This window comes from Neovison vison, chromosome 1 (assembly GCF_020171115.1).
Source record: "Neovison vison isolate M4711 chromosome 1, ASM_NN_V1, whole genome shotgun sequence".
Classification (NCBI taxonomy): Eukaryota; Metazoa; Chordata; class Mammalia; order Carnivora; family Mustelidae; genus Neogale; species Neogale vison.
The window spans coordinates 289,097,199-289,111,327 of NC_058091.1; the positions used below are offsets into that span (position 1 = coordinate 289,097,199).

The 14,129-nt window shown below is 39.1% G+C and overlaps 1 protein-coding gene across 1 annotated transcript in view; it reads right to left on the reverse strand.

Annotated features, from left to right (window-relative positions):
• The window catches only part of SPEF2 (sperm flagellar 2), a 176,586-nt gene that overhangs the window by 13,987 nt on the left and 148,470 nt on the right, over positions 1-14,129 (reverse strand). The window contains exons 35-37 of the mRNA XM_044232833.1: positions 12,504-12,610; positions 11,584-11,766; positions 5,006-5,098 (exon numbers count right to left, since the gene is read on the reverse strand). Of these exons, the coding sequence (XP_044088768.1) occupies positions 5,006-5,098; positions 11,584-11,766; positions 12,504-12,610 (383 nt within the window). The remainder of the gene's footprint in view (positions 1-5,005; positions 5,099-11,583; positions 11,767-12,503; positions 12,611-14,129) is intronic.

Consider the following 14,129-nt stretch of genomic DNA (forward strand, 5'->3'; position numbering starts at 1 on the left):
AAATAAGGGAAACCATATGATAATTGACTCTCTCTGTTTGACTTATTTCACTCAGCATAATCTCTTCCAGTCCCGTCCATGTTGCTACAAAAGTTGGGTATTCATCCTTTCTGATGGAGGCATAATACTCCATAGTGTATATGGACCACATCTTCCTTATCCATTCATCCTTTGAAGGGCATCTTGGTTCTTTCCACAGTTTGGTGACCATGGCCATTGCTGCTATGAATATTGGGGTACAGATGGCCCTTCTTTTCACGACATCTGTATCTTTGGGGTAAATATTCAGTAGTGCAATTGCAGGGTCATAGGGAAGTTCTATTTTTAATTTCTTAAGGAATCTCCACACTGTTTTCCAAAGTGGGACTACCTTTTAAGCAGGTAAAGGGAGCCACAGAGCAAGGACATATCTGTCTATCCTTATCACCACTCTGACAAACTGGGTTCTGACTTCTAAATACAGCACTTCTAGTAGATCTCCCTGTGATGAGTGGAGTCTAGCCATTAAAATCTTTCAACTTATAGTTTGTCTCCCTCTCTATCCCATCTTGTTTCATGGATTCTTCTCCTACCCACTTAAGCCCCCATGTTGCATCACCACTCCCTCATATCAGGGAGATCATATGACAGTTGTCTTTGTCCGCTTGACTTATTTTGCTAAGCATGATACGCTCTAGTTCCATCCATGTTGTCGCAAATGGCAAGATCTCGTTTCTTTTGATGGCTGCATAATATTCTATTGTGTATATATACCACATCTTCTTTATCCATTCATCTGTTGATGGACATCTAGGTTCTTTCCATAGTTTGGCTATTGTGGACATTGCTGCTATAAACATTCGGGTGCACGTGCCCCTTTGGATCACTACGTTTGTATCTTTAGGACAAACTGTGGGTTGCTGGGGGGAGGGGGGTTGGGAGAAGGGGGGTAGGGTTATGGACATTGGGGATGGTATGTGCTTTTGGGTAAATTGGAAGGGGAGGTGAACCATGAGAGACTATGGACTCTGAAAAACAATCTGAGGGGTTTGAAGTGGCAGGGGGGTGGGAGGTTGGGGTACCAGGTGGTGGGTATTATAGAGGGCACGGCTTGCATGGAGCACTGGGTGTGGTGAAAAAATAATGAATACTGTTTTTCTGAAAATAAATAAATTGGAGAAAAAAAATCTTTCAACTTGCCAACAGTTCTCTGAACTCCATACTTAATTTCTTAACAGTCATGTGACTTTTTCCATCTTGGATTCATACTGGAGGAGAGAGTGTGCTAATCACTGAATATCCTTTTTTTTTTTTTTTTTTTGTAATCTCTCTGACACTAGAAGATTGAGCTGAAGTCAGCTCTATATGCAATGTCCTGTGTATCTAGCAGTAAAAGAAGTTAGTATGTGGGAATTCAATATCCCTTGGGGCCCAACAAAGCAGCTCAAACCCTGGAATTCACAGGTCACACTTAAGCATCTAATCAGCCCTATGGCCCTGCTTGAAGAGGAGACTGGCTTTCTTCATGAGTACTTCTCAAACATGTACATTTAATGACCCAGAGAATCTTTTTTTAAACTTGGATTTTGATTAAGTAGGTGGTTCTGGAATGGTGTACATTTGTGTACATACAGCAAGTTCTTAGATGATTCTAATGCTGCTGGTCCTGGCCTCTACTTTGAGAAGCAAATGTTCAAATGCCTATATCCATAGATACCAAGCTATTCTCTATTACTCATGATCCTTACAACTATGAATAAATTTAATTACACAGTTGGAAGAATAAGTTTCTGATACTTGACAAATCCAATAAAATTTAAATAAAAATCACTTTGATAAGAAACTGCATGGAATCTGTTATGCTACAAAGCAAGAAAGAGTCTTAGGGGTCGATGGAATCTGCAAATTCATTCAGTCACTTTTATCAAAGTTAATGGAGTTGTAAGTCTGTTGTAAGCCAGGCACAGAGCTGTATTGAGATGCTTAAAAACACTCTTCAACAGTAAGGCATCCTTTGATTTTTCTCATGATCTCATGATCTAGTGGGTTCCTTCAGGATTTTGTGTTCTTCATTCCCTCTTGCCTCTCATTACTTCAGAGATTGCCAGCAGGACTAGGAGTAGAGGGAGACTGACAGGGAGACTGACAGATAATCACCACAGGGTCCCTGAGGGCCTATCTTCCATTTCTTTCATAGGAGTTGTTGAACTTCATTATGATTTCCACTGAATTGCTCTTATAAGTGCTATGCAGGAGGAATACATCATTATTTCCCTTAAAAATCAGCTAAATATTCTATCTCAAAAAAAAAGATGTGTAAAAATGAAATAAGCTGATATTTGCACTTTTTCTGTAATTATACAGGCTTGATTTTAAGTCAATGGATAGAACATTCATAAAACATAAGGCTTACTGTGTTCCTAAGATCGTTTACAATATTGTAGTATTCAAAGATTCCCACCCCCTGACATGCATATCTTGTATAACCTCCAATGTCAGGGGACAACACTGTGATTTCAAAATAAACATGTCTCAGGGTTCCTTTCTTGGATGCAATGGGTCCTTCCATCCAGTGTCTGGGACTCTGGGGTCATTCAAGTCTGTGGAGTGCTAACGGTCTGTCTTAAGGGGCCCCTTCCAGTGTGGCTCAGAGGTGGGCCCTGGGTCACAGAGAGCACAAGTGACATAGTTGGGGAATTGGGTGGGACCTGAGACTATAGTTCAAACCCTCTTCTTAAGAAGGTACAAAATCCCTTGGAGTGCAGAAACCTTCTCAGCCTCCTACAGTGAGTCATGACAGAACTGGGGACAGAGCCCAGGGCTCCTAACCCTCAGAATTCCCTCTCCATGGGACATTGCTCACCCTCCCATCCTCCCCTGTCAATTTGGTTTTTCCTACTCTAATTTCAGCCAAAGGGGTAAATTCATTTTGTTGTTTTTTCTTTTTTTCACACCTTTCTTTATCATGCTAACCATTAACCATTCTTCAACCAGCTATAGCTTCTACCCCATGGCTAGCTTCTGTTTAGCTAACACTTACATAGGGCTTATTACATACCAGTCACTCACTTGATACAACAACCTTGCCAGACAGGGATTGACAGAGAGGTTAGGTAACTTCCTCAAGATCTTGAAGCTTGCAAGCATTGGAATCTGTGTATTGAATCCCAGTTTAAGAGCACTGAGACTTATGTAATTCTGAGCATCCAGTCTCTGAGGCAGTGAGGAGTGGAAAACACCACTCCTTTCTGTCCTCCGGAGGTGCACACATACACACAACAGCCATTCTTTGTTCCACTTCTTTCTCAGGCTTCATGTTCCTGCCTCTGCTGCCAACTTTCATTCTGTTCCTGTAGGTCATTTTCCAGCAGTCTGGGCACCAGTAGGAGGGAGCCACTCCCTTCCTTGGCATCAATGGTCCTTTCCTAGCAGTTGTCAGGGCACCTAACCATCTCAGGGCACTGTCTGGCTGCTGATATTAGCTGCTGGGGGAACAACCAAAGGGCTCTGCCATCGATTGACATTGCTAAAACTTCTGGCTGAAAAGGAAAGTGCTTTGAGTTGACATATTCAGACTTCCAGTTTATTCACAGAAGAACCCGTTTATTGCTGGCAGTTTTGTTTACAAAGTCATACAGAGAATGGCCTTCCAAAGGCTTTATGGGGTTGGTCTAGGACCTCCAGTTTCATACTGAAAACTCCCACCATGACCAAGACAAAAAATTGTCTCCACACCTGCCAGTCTCAGGTCTTGGACTCTGGTGACTCCTTGACCCTTTTTTCTTACCTGCTCTCCTGCTATCATGGGATAGGTGCTCTGATACTATGCACCCAGTTGAAGGGAATTGCTCACTTTTAGGGTATAACTGGGGTCTTGTTCAATTTTATATTGCACTTTTAAACTAAAGGCTGGCTGAAATTGGACCATTGACACACCTAGTTTGCTGTGCTGTTTAAATACACTATGCAATGTCTCTCATATCCTGCTGAATTTGGTTGATTTACGTATATTTTTATATTTTAAACATTTACATTGAAGCCAGAGTACTTTACCTTAGTCCTGCTTTCTATTGTGGGTTTAGGGATAGAGGCTAATAATACCATTATTGGCAATAATAATATTGATAATAGTAATCTGATGGGTCATGGGCAATGCTTATGCAACCCTTGGTATGTTGTTCAAGTTAATCAAAATCAAAGAGAAATGGACAAAAACATACACAGTAGTCCCCATTAGCTGTGGTTTTACTTTCTGTGGTTGCAGTTACCCACGGTCCACTGTGGTGACCTCAGTCCGGAAACAGATGATCCTCCTTCTGATAAATAATCAGAGGGTCACTAGTAGTCTAACACTACATCACAATGCCTATGTCATTCACCTCACTTCATCTCCTCACAGGCATTTGATCATCTCACATCATCACAAGAAGAGGGTGAATACGGCACAATAAGAAATTTTGAGAGAGAAAGACCATAGTCACATAACTTTCATTACAGAATAATGTTATAGTTGTTTTATTTTATTGTTACCTATAACTGCTAATCTCTTACTGTGCCTAATTTGTAAAGTTTGACTTATAAAGACAGTATATATAAGGTTTGGTATTACCCACAATTTCAGGCATACATTTGGGGTCTTGGGATGTATTCCAAGGGGGGATTACGATATTGGTAAAATGACAGTTCTTATCCTAGCTTTTAGAATTGGAAGGACCTTCAGAGACAAATCTGTCAAGCAACAGCTTACTTTGACAGATGAGGAAAGTGAGACCCAAGGGGTTATGGGTTTAACTCACACAGGGAGTTAAACAGTGGAACTCTGTCTAAGATTTTGATCCCTGTCTCCTCCCCCCAGAACTTTCCTGTGAGGCAACTTTATGAATATTAAAATCTATATTCTGGGGATACAGCAAAGGAACGGGGGTTGAAGGAATGGAATCCAAAACAAATTATATAAGTGGAAGAAAAAGACAAAGAAATTACCAGTGTTGTAATAGTAAATTTTTTTAAGGATCTCAGTAATTACCTCTATAAGATGTTCTTGCCTGTTGAATGGCAGGGGTTCAAGAGGATTTTCTGGAATTTTTGTATCTTCATCTCTTGTAAACCACAGACCAGCCTATACAAAAAATAAAAATAAAAATAATTAAAGTATCATTCCTTTAAAAGCCACAGGGATTAAACGCATTTTGTTCAACTTCCTAGAGAAGTGGTCTCCAGAATAGGGTTCAAAGACCATGGGGTTGCAGGAGAAAATCCTAGAACTTCCATTTACACTTATTTGATATCATTCTTATATAATTTTTATTCTTAAAAATTTGATAATATAAAAATATATTAGTGCAGTAGTACACATGTATAATTTATAAATGAAAATTCACATATTGGGGATGCTAGCTATATTTTAGCTGTCAGAACATGTGATGAAGTTTGGAAGTCACTGTCTTAGATTTTGCATGCACGACAACATTCTGGAGGTGTCTTCACTCATACCACTAGCTCGCATTCCACATGTCCTCTCCACGTGGCTCTCTATTCTCAGGGCCCAGTGAGATGCTGGAGCACATTGTTGGAAGAATCTTTGTTGAGTGAGTGAGTGACTGACTCAGTAGTTCAATGGCCTACTTTTTAATGACATCCCTTTTTCTCAGCCCATATGTGATACCAATTACTGAATCTTCTGATTCCTATTTGGCAATATCTCCCCCTTCTCTTCCTTTCTTTCATCTCTATCCTGCCACCTTGGGGTAGAGGCTCTTTCTTCTGTCACAGGCCATCCCAGTAAGTTATGAGACTTTTTTTTTTTTTTTTTTTTTTTTTTTTTAGTTATGGGACATTTTTGTTTCCAGTCTCCTTCTTATTTATTTCAGCCTCTACCATGAAACCGCATCAATCTCCTCAAAACTTTAATCTGGAACCATTTCCTACTCTTGCTCTTCTGTTCACATCATCCCTCCTATCAAATGCGACTTCCTGTACACTCATGTAAACCTGGACATCTCTCTAGGCTTTGTTCTGATCACGACTCCTTAGAGATGCTCTCCTTGATCTTGCTTCTGAACTCCAATTTAACTTGTTTATACCACACAATAGACATTTAGTCCATTTCTTTAGATGTTGCCATTCATGTCAGCTGTTGAATATCAGGTATAAATGCCTTGGGTTTAAAGAATATGTCATTCCAACCTTAATTTTTGTATGTGGGAAGTACTTCATATACATACGCATTTAGTTTCCAGGTCTAGATCTCTTACATCCAGAGAGACAACCTACTCTCATGACTGTCTATTGTCAAAAGCCACTAGCTTGCCTAACCTGACTTTGGCCTATGCTCTATGCTTTCTTTCCTTCCAAGGATCACCCATGCTCTGAGAGAATGCTGGAATGGCTTTGAGTAACTTGTAAGGGGATGAAGCTCCCAAAGGTGAGAACTGGGGTTTCTTTTTATTTGGGATAAAGGAGATGCTGGCCATGTAGAACCCTATGAAAGAGAAGACTCAGAAGAAGCCAAAGGTCTAGCATGGGCTCAGGCTTTGAATGTGCTTTTGCATTCACCAGGAGGAGACCCTTGCCCAATAGCTAATCCGCAGAGGGTAAGTACCACTTATGTGAGCATAGAGAGATGAGGAACATAAGTAAGGGATATGATGGAGCACCAAAGTTCAGGATTACTCTTCTGCCCTAAACAACAAGAAAAATAAACAACATATGTGCAAGTTAATTTTCCAGACATTAGATGATAGGCAACACAGGATAATTCTTGAACTAAGGGAAGCAACCAAGGAGTCATACTAATATTTCAGGCTGAAGAGAGTTCCCAGACTGCAGTGCCAGGAAAGGCATCCAAATAGAGACTGGTTGTCTTTCTGTGGCCAAAAAATGTTGTTAAGACAGGCCAAGCTGGCTAGAATTTTCAGGGAAGAATACTAGACATGTTTTGAGTGGGAGAACAAGTTCTGGGGATTCACAGAGGGATCTCCATAAATCTTGACTTGCCAATCTGTGGATGTGTGTCTGTGGAAGGTACCAGAAGCTGGAGAAAGAACCACAGGAGAGGAGTAAGCTGAAAAATTCCTGAGCCTCACATGGGGCTGAGAGGAAGATTCCACACATGTTACCACCAAGCAGAGTGAAAGGATCTCCTCAAACACAGGCACTGGAGAGAGCCCTCGGAGATAATTGCTTTAGCAGTGGGACCAGATTAGCCTTCACCTAAAGGTCACTCTGGACCCACGCTTATAAATCTTATTTTAACCTCAAAAGGATAGAAGTGATTCCAAGCAATGCCACTTCAGGCCCAACAATGTTTAAAGGTATATAAAATTGGGCACCCAACAATATAAGATTCACAATATCTGGCATCCAATATAAAGTTACTAGGCATACAAAAAAAAAAAAGCCATAACATATGACCCATCGTTAGAAGAAACACCAATCAATAATACCAAACTTGGGGTGCCTGGGTGGCTCAGTGGGTAAAGGCCTCTGCCTTCGGCTCAGGTCATGATCTCAGGTCCTGGGATCGAGCCCTGCATCTGGCTCTCTGCTCCGCAGGGAGCCTGCTTCCTCCCCTTTCTCTCTGCCTCCCTCTCTGCCTACTTGTGATTTCTCTCTCTCTGTCAAATAAATAAAATCTTTAAAAAAAAATAATACCAAACTTAAAAATTACACAGATGATAGAATGAACAGAGAAGGATGTTCCTTCAGCTATTCTAAGTATACTTCATTTATTCAAGGAGATAGAGGGAAAAAAGAGCTCATAATGAAGAGAGAAATGAACTATATAAAAAAGAATCAACTTGAACTATTAGAGACAAAAAATTTAATATCTGAAATGAAAATACTTCATGGTATTAATAACAGATTCAGCTCTGCAGAGGAAATGATTAGTGAACTTGAAGACATAGGAATAGAGATGAATACAAAGTAAAGCACAGAGAAAAAACTGGAAAAAAAAATGAACCAAGCCTCAGTGACCCGTGGGACAATAAGCATGTGATTGGATTTTGAGATGGAGTAGGTGTGCAGAAAAAATAGAAAAAAGAATGCTGAAAATCTTCCAATCTGACAAGAATTACAAAACCCATGGAGGTTCGAGAGCTCAGTGAACCAAGCAAAAGAAACATGAAGAAAACCACATCAAGGAACACAATAATCAAATTGCTGAAAACTGGGAACAAAGGGGGAAATAATAAAAGAAGCTAGAAGGGAAAAAAGAAATAGAGATTGGAGCCCAATTCCTCCTTCCATTTTTCAACTAACTCTCAATTCCATGTTTAATTGTTTCAATACACAGGAAATTTCCCTGATCCTTAAAACCAAGGATTCATTCATTTTATTTTACTAAAAACATAAGATATTGCATAAATGAGAACATTGTGTATTTTTCACACAAGAAGGCCACATTAGAAAGGAAAAAAAAATAAACTGACTTGGAAACAAACTATGATTTTTAAAAAGTCATCTGTGAAAATTTTAGCAATGTGAAATGTTACATATGAACCTAGATAGTAGGGTTTAAGTTGATAAAAGTTCTGTCGGCCATATCATGCCTCACTGGATTATTAGGCAATTTTTCCTTAAAAGACGGAAATGTCCCTCATGCTCTCTTGCTAAAACTTGGCCTGACATAGGAAAGATGTTAGGGTTTGAGGCTGAAGGCCAAGAAAGAATTCTTGAAACATCTTTGACGAGATCGGGCGCGTTCAGGGTGGTATGGCCGTAGACTTGAAACATCTTTGGTGCAAAAAGGTAGTTTTATTAAAGCACGGGGACAGGACCCCAGGGCAGAAAGAACTGTACTGGGGTCATAAGAAGTGTCCCATCATATACTTTCAAGTTGGGAGGGGGTTAGGGATAGTGGAAATCTCCTACATATTTTGGAAACAAGGTTTTCAGGATCCTGTGAGGGCTAGCTATTGTTAGGAAAGATCATTTATTACTGTTTGTTTAGTAAAAACTCAGTCATGAGACCCTTTAGATGTCTATGAGTGGGTTATATACTTGGGGGGATGATTGCCAACATGTATCTTGGGAGAAGAGATAAAGGAAATTTCCAAAGGAATTTTTGTACATTAAAGTAGACTTACAGGGTCCTGCGGGTTGGGCTAATGTTGTCTTTTGCCCTCAGCAAAGTGTCAACATTGAGACAGTTGAGTCCCCAGAGGAATGTCACTCTGCCTATTTCAAGAACTTGCCAATGGGCTGTAAGTAGTAAGGAAATTTAATAATTTTTCTTCTGCCTTTGTTTCCCACATCATGGCTAAAGTTTTTTTTTTTGTTTTGTTTTGTTTTGTTTTGCTTTACTTTTCTTTAAAAAATGAGTGCTGTGTTGTTTGGATCCCAGAACATCTGACTCATTACGCCTGTAATCACATGCATTCTCACCGGCAGAAGGTGAGCTGAGAGTTCACTCTCACAGAATTCTAGAAGGAGTGGCTCAGTCTCCTCACACCATGGAGGCAAGCGTGTGACAGCTGCAGGAGGGTTGAGGGTCAAGGGTAAACAGGTTTTTATGTTCTCACAGCTCAACCCAGGTACATAGCCCAGGTGAATTCACCAGCTATCTCATTCCATTTTAGAAGCTGGGGAAATCAGCACACTCTTAAGTGGCTGTTGTGGTGAACTTGCAATTAGTCAAAAGAAAAGAAAAAGACAAACAAAATAAAAAGCAGTGTAGAGAGCTCTCCTCTTCCAGAGAACTCCCATTTCGGCAATGCGTGTTATGCTATCTTACTGTTCTAATGTAGCATTTTTAAAATCTCATAAAATTTTGCCCTAAAAGTGGTTTTGACTTTTGCTATATAACTTTTGTTTTGGTTTGGTTTGGTTTTGGTTTTGGGGTGTGTGTGTGTGTGAGAGAGAGAGAGAGAGAGAGTTGACAAGTATTGGAAATCTCTGAAAGTCATGTGGGATGACCAAGTGGGCTTTTCCAAATGGCCTTCCTATCCTGGGGCTCCTGTGGACTGGGAACTGGGTGGGTGGGAGAGAGTGCTGAGCTGGGAAGTCAACTGCTCCCCAAACACAGGAGGTGTTCAAATAAGTACTTCTTCCTTTTAAATGTAGCAGCCAACTTTCTCTGAGAAATTTATACTTTGGGTAAAGGAGCCTTCTGGTTTTGGCTCAGCATTTTGGTAAAAATTGCCAACATCCTTTGTTCATCTCATGTTTGTACAAAAGGATGTTTAAATTGATATCCTGTGGTAATTGGCACATACTGTAGTGAAGGTTGGTGATTTCGCAAGTGCTCACTTATTAAAATCTGAAGACAATGATGAAAACAGAGTAAATTTTGCTCTGCTGTTTTTATTTTCAGACAAAATCATTTTCAGAAGTTTTAAGTTGAGGTCAGTGATAGTAGTATCTATAAATTTCTCTATATGGGAAACAAATATATCAAAGCCCAATCAGCCAAGCACCTATCTTGACCAGTCTTGGAGGAACCTCCTCATATTCAAGTATTAATTCCTCTGGCTCAACAGCACAAGTATAGGAGCATCGAGGCTATCTATAGGTATACCATCCATTAATTAAGGACAAAAAGAGAAGCCAGGAGAAAGAGAAGCAGGAAGGCATGTGCTCTTTCAATTTGAAATATACACATGATACATGCACCTAAAGAGTATTATCCTATTTCAAAGTATTATCCTATTTCAAAATTAAAATCTTATCATCACTTTCATCTTCTGCATTTATCAGCCATATGAAATGATAAGCAATAAAATGATTTCAATTAGTAGAGACAAAATAAGTAATTCAGTTCCTCTAAGTTATGGGGTTTCATTCTCCTTCCTTGCTCAAACTTCTAAAAAATGAATTGACCTTTGTCTTCACTTCCTAGAGACCTATTCATTTAATCAATCTCCTGCAATCTGGATTCTGTACTCTACCAAAATGGTTCTGGAAAAGATCACCTGTTATATAGCCTACCTGCCCAGGCCAATGGCCAGTATCATGTTACTAAGTTATTCATGACTTTCTACACTTTCTTCAGGCATCTGAAGAAATATAAGAATCTTGTCCATTCTTATATTTAATCACTACCTACATGATAGTGGCTTGCAATCTGTTCTGCATCTGCCGTATCAGATTAGATGCTTCTGTCTGCATTTCTCACAGACATTTCAAACTCAACTTGTTAAAAACTCTCTCATCATTCCCATGCTCATGACCAAATGGGGGAAAAAAAAAGCCCTTCCCCTTTCCCTATGTTCATTTCCCTGGGTAGTACTATTGTTAGTACTCTCAGAGCATTGGGTATTGGGCATTCAATGAATTAAAGCTCTGCAGGTGATTCTAATTTATAGCCAAGGTTAAGGACCACTGTATAGGAGTTAGGAGAAGAACAATGAAGTTGATGTGACTTCTTTCAGAGCTTAATCATCCTAGCAGTTCTGACTTTTTCTGGACCATCTTCCTGGGGATGGAAACTAGACTTCCACCTGGGACTTGGACAGTGTCTGCCCTGCCTTTGAGTGCCCAGAGAGGGACAGCCAAGAAGCAGAACATTGGCCCAAACCTGGCAACGTGACATCAGTGAGTAATACATCTTTTGGGTCAAAAAGTACTCCAATAGTAGTAGTACCACCAGGCCCTGGCAGCAACCTGCATATACTGCTCGAAAGTGATGGTGCCCAACTGCTCTTCATCCACAGCTTTGAACCTCTGCAGGGTCTCGAGGAGCTCTTCTTCCATGGGGATGATCCAGGGCATTGAGATTACTAAGAGGAATTTCCGCCAGTCCACAAACTCTGAGTTTACTATTAATGAAGATGTTAACTCCTGCAACTAGAAGAAAACAGGAAATAACATTGGGATGTTTGTATGACTCTACCATGAAACTCTCTCAGTTCCTATTTCTTTGTGAGACATTTAGAGGAAGGAAGGGGGAGTTTATATTGGTGACGAGAGTCAGTTCTCAGGCTTGTTCCCTCAGGTTCTACCAACCAGTCCACACTGGTTTAGACAGAACCTAAACACTCTTCACTTTTTGCTTCCTTGGCATTTGAGTTTTTTGCTTACTGTTTTACACAACTAATTTACACATGTGACTCCATGACTCTGACTTTTCAACAGAGGGAGGATGAAGATTCTAGAAGGGGCTGTGCAAGGGCTCTACAACCTGTAGAGAAATACTACAACCATTTTGTTTTCTGGTACACTCTTAAAGAACAGATTATGTTGAAAAGCAAGAACCACCAGAATCATCTACTGTTACTAGTCAGGATCACTCTCTCTAGAAGTAAGAGATATAAACTCACAGGCTGAGCCTCCCTGGCTCTATAATGTTTCATGGACTGTCAGTGTCATCATGCATTCTTTCAATGTTGAACCCATGCATGGCAAATACTTCATTCAAGCTTGTTAAAAACTCTCTCATCATTCTCTCATTTGTTCTCCATTCAGTTTTTATTGATTGCCCCCTGAATGTCAGACATTGCAAGTGCTGATGATTTAAAACTATCGACTTAATCAATTCAGAAGAATTCTCAGAGTCTCGACCCCCAAACAAAATGGAGGCTTACTTCAGGTTGAGTAAGGTGCATCCAACTACTAGGTAAGTTGTTTGTTCCAAGGTTCAGGGTTACCAGATCCAGCAGGATGTCAGTAAATGCTTTATGTCCTATTATGCCTAGAGTATAATGAAAAATATTTGTCCAATTATGTTATGTGACAGGGATTTTGTTTCTTTTGCTAAAACAGAACAAAAATAGATATTTGTATAATCTCTTTATTCATATTATTTAAAACTGTAACCTTTAAAGAACAGAAGACATTTGAAAACATAAGAATAATAATCAGTTTCCTGAGGCACTCTCACTATTGTGTCTCAGTGAAGTCAGGATGTCTTTTTTGGCTGAGTAATAAATCATTTCAGACTGGGAAAAATATTGAGAACTTACACTTTAATTTGGAATCTTCCTTTGACATTTTGCTCAGAGTAGAATTAGTAGAATTAAAGAAAAAAAAACCTGTGATTTTTCCTATTTGCAGTAGAGCACAATAGTAAAATATTTTGGTGAGTATGGGATACAGGTGTTTCAAATGCATACAAATCACCACTGTAATCAAGTAACACATGTATCCTCATTTTACTTTTGGTTCAGAAGAGATTTTTTGTTTGTTTGTTTCTGTAAGTGCAGGGAGGCTTGAATTGTTAAATTACTGTACTGGAAGTGATAATTTAATTTAATCTAACTGGCTCAATATTCCAAAGTTATTTCATAAAAGGTCACCAACTTTTTAAATGCTTTATTCTTATACATTAATCTCTTCTACCCTGTCCAAAAGAGAAGTCTGTTTTTGTCTGTCTCTCATGTCAAATTGCATGTGCATGCATTAAAAAAGAAATAGAAAAACAAAATAAATGAAGCAGCTTAAAAAATGTCTGTCTAACCCCTCTGACAGAAGTACCTTCTAGAGTCAGGAGAGACTCCTTACACATATTCAGGTTCTTTCAGGTCCAGAGTATAGAGCTATTCTTCTTTGTTTAGAAATAAAAAGAGTAGAAATAGAACCACAGACGAAGCATCTCAAATTTTTTTTTATATCTGAATTTTTAACAATTATAAAAGTCCAACATGAACCTTAACATTTCTTCTAACCTTTAAGAAAACGCATGAATCCTTTTAAAATGTTAGCAGTTCAAATCAAATATACAATTTTGAGATTTGGAAGTTAATTTTTTGGGTGGCAAGAGCAGAGTCTTTCTTCCTTTGATATGACCATCCAACAGGTCATTCGGAAATAAATTCTCTATCCTTTTTGATTGAACCTGAGTATCCAGTTTTATAGAGATGAGAAACACTTTCCCAGGGGGTAGAATGTTCAGTGAGATGAACTTTATTTTCAGTAAAGACCACATTTGATTTTAGACAAGTTAGAAATAATAACTCATGTTCTTTAAGATGAAGCCATAAATAAAATCCATTTTATGAAACCATGAAGAGGCTCTAAGTATTTAAAAATTCTGTAGAGGTTCAATATATTTCCATTGTCTTTAATAGCTATGGTGCAAGCAAAGTGTTGTAAGATAATGCTTCTAGCTTACATAGCAATTGTTTATCTGATGACCTTAACATGAAATGTGAAAACTTTTTAATATTTGACTTTGTCACCTACATGGCCAAGATACATAGTGATATGACTTT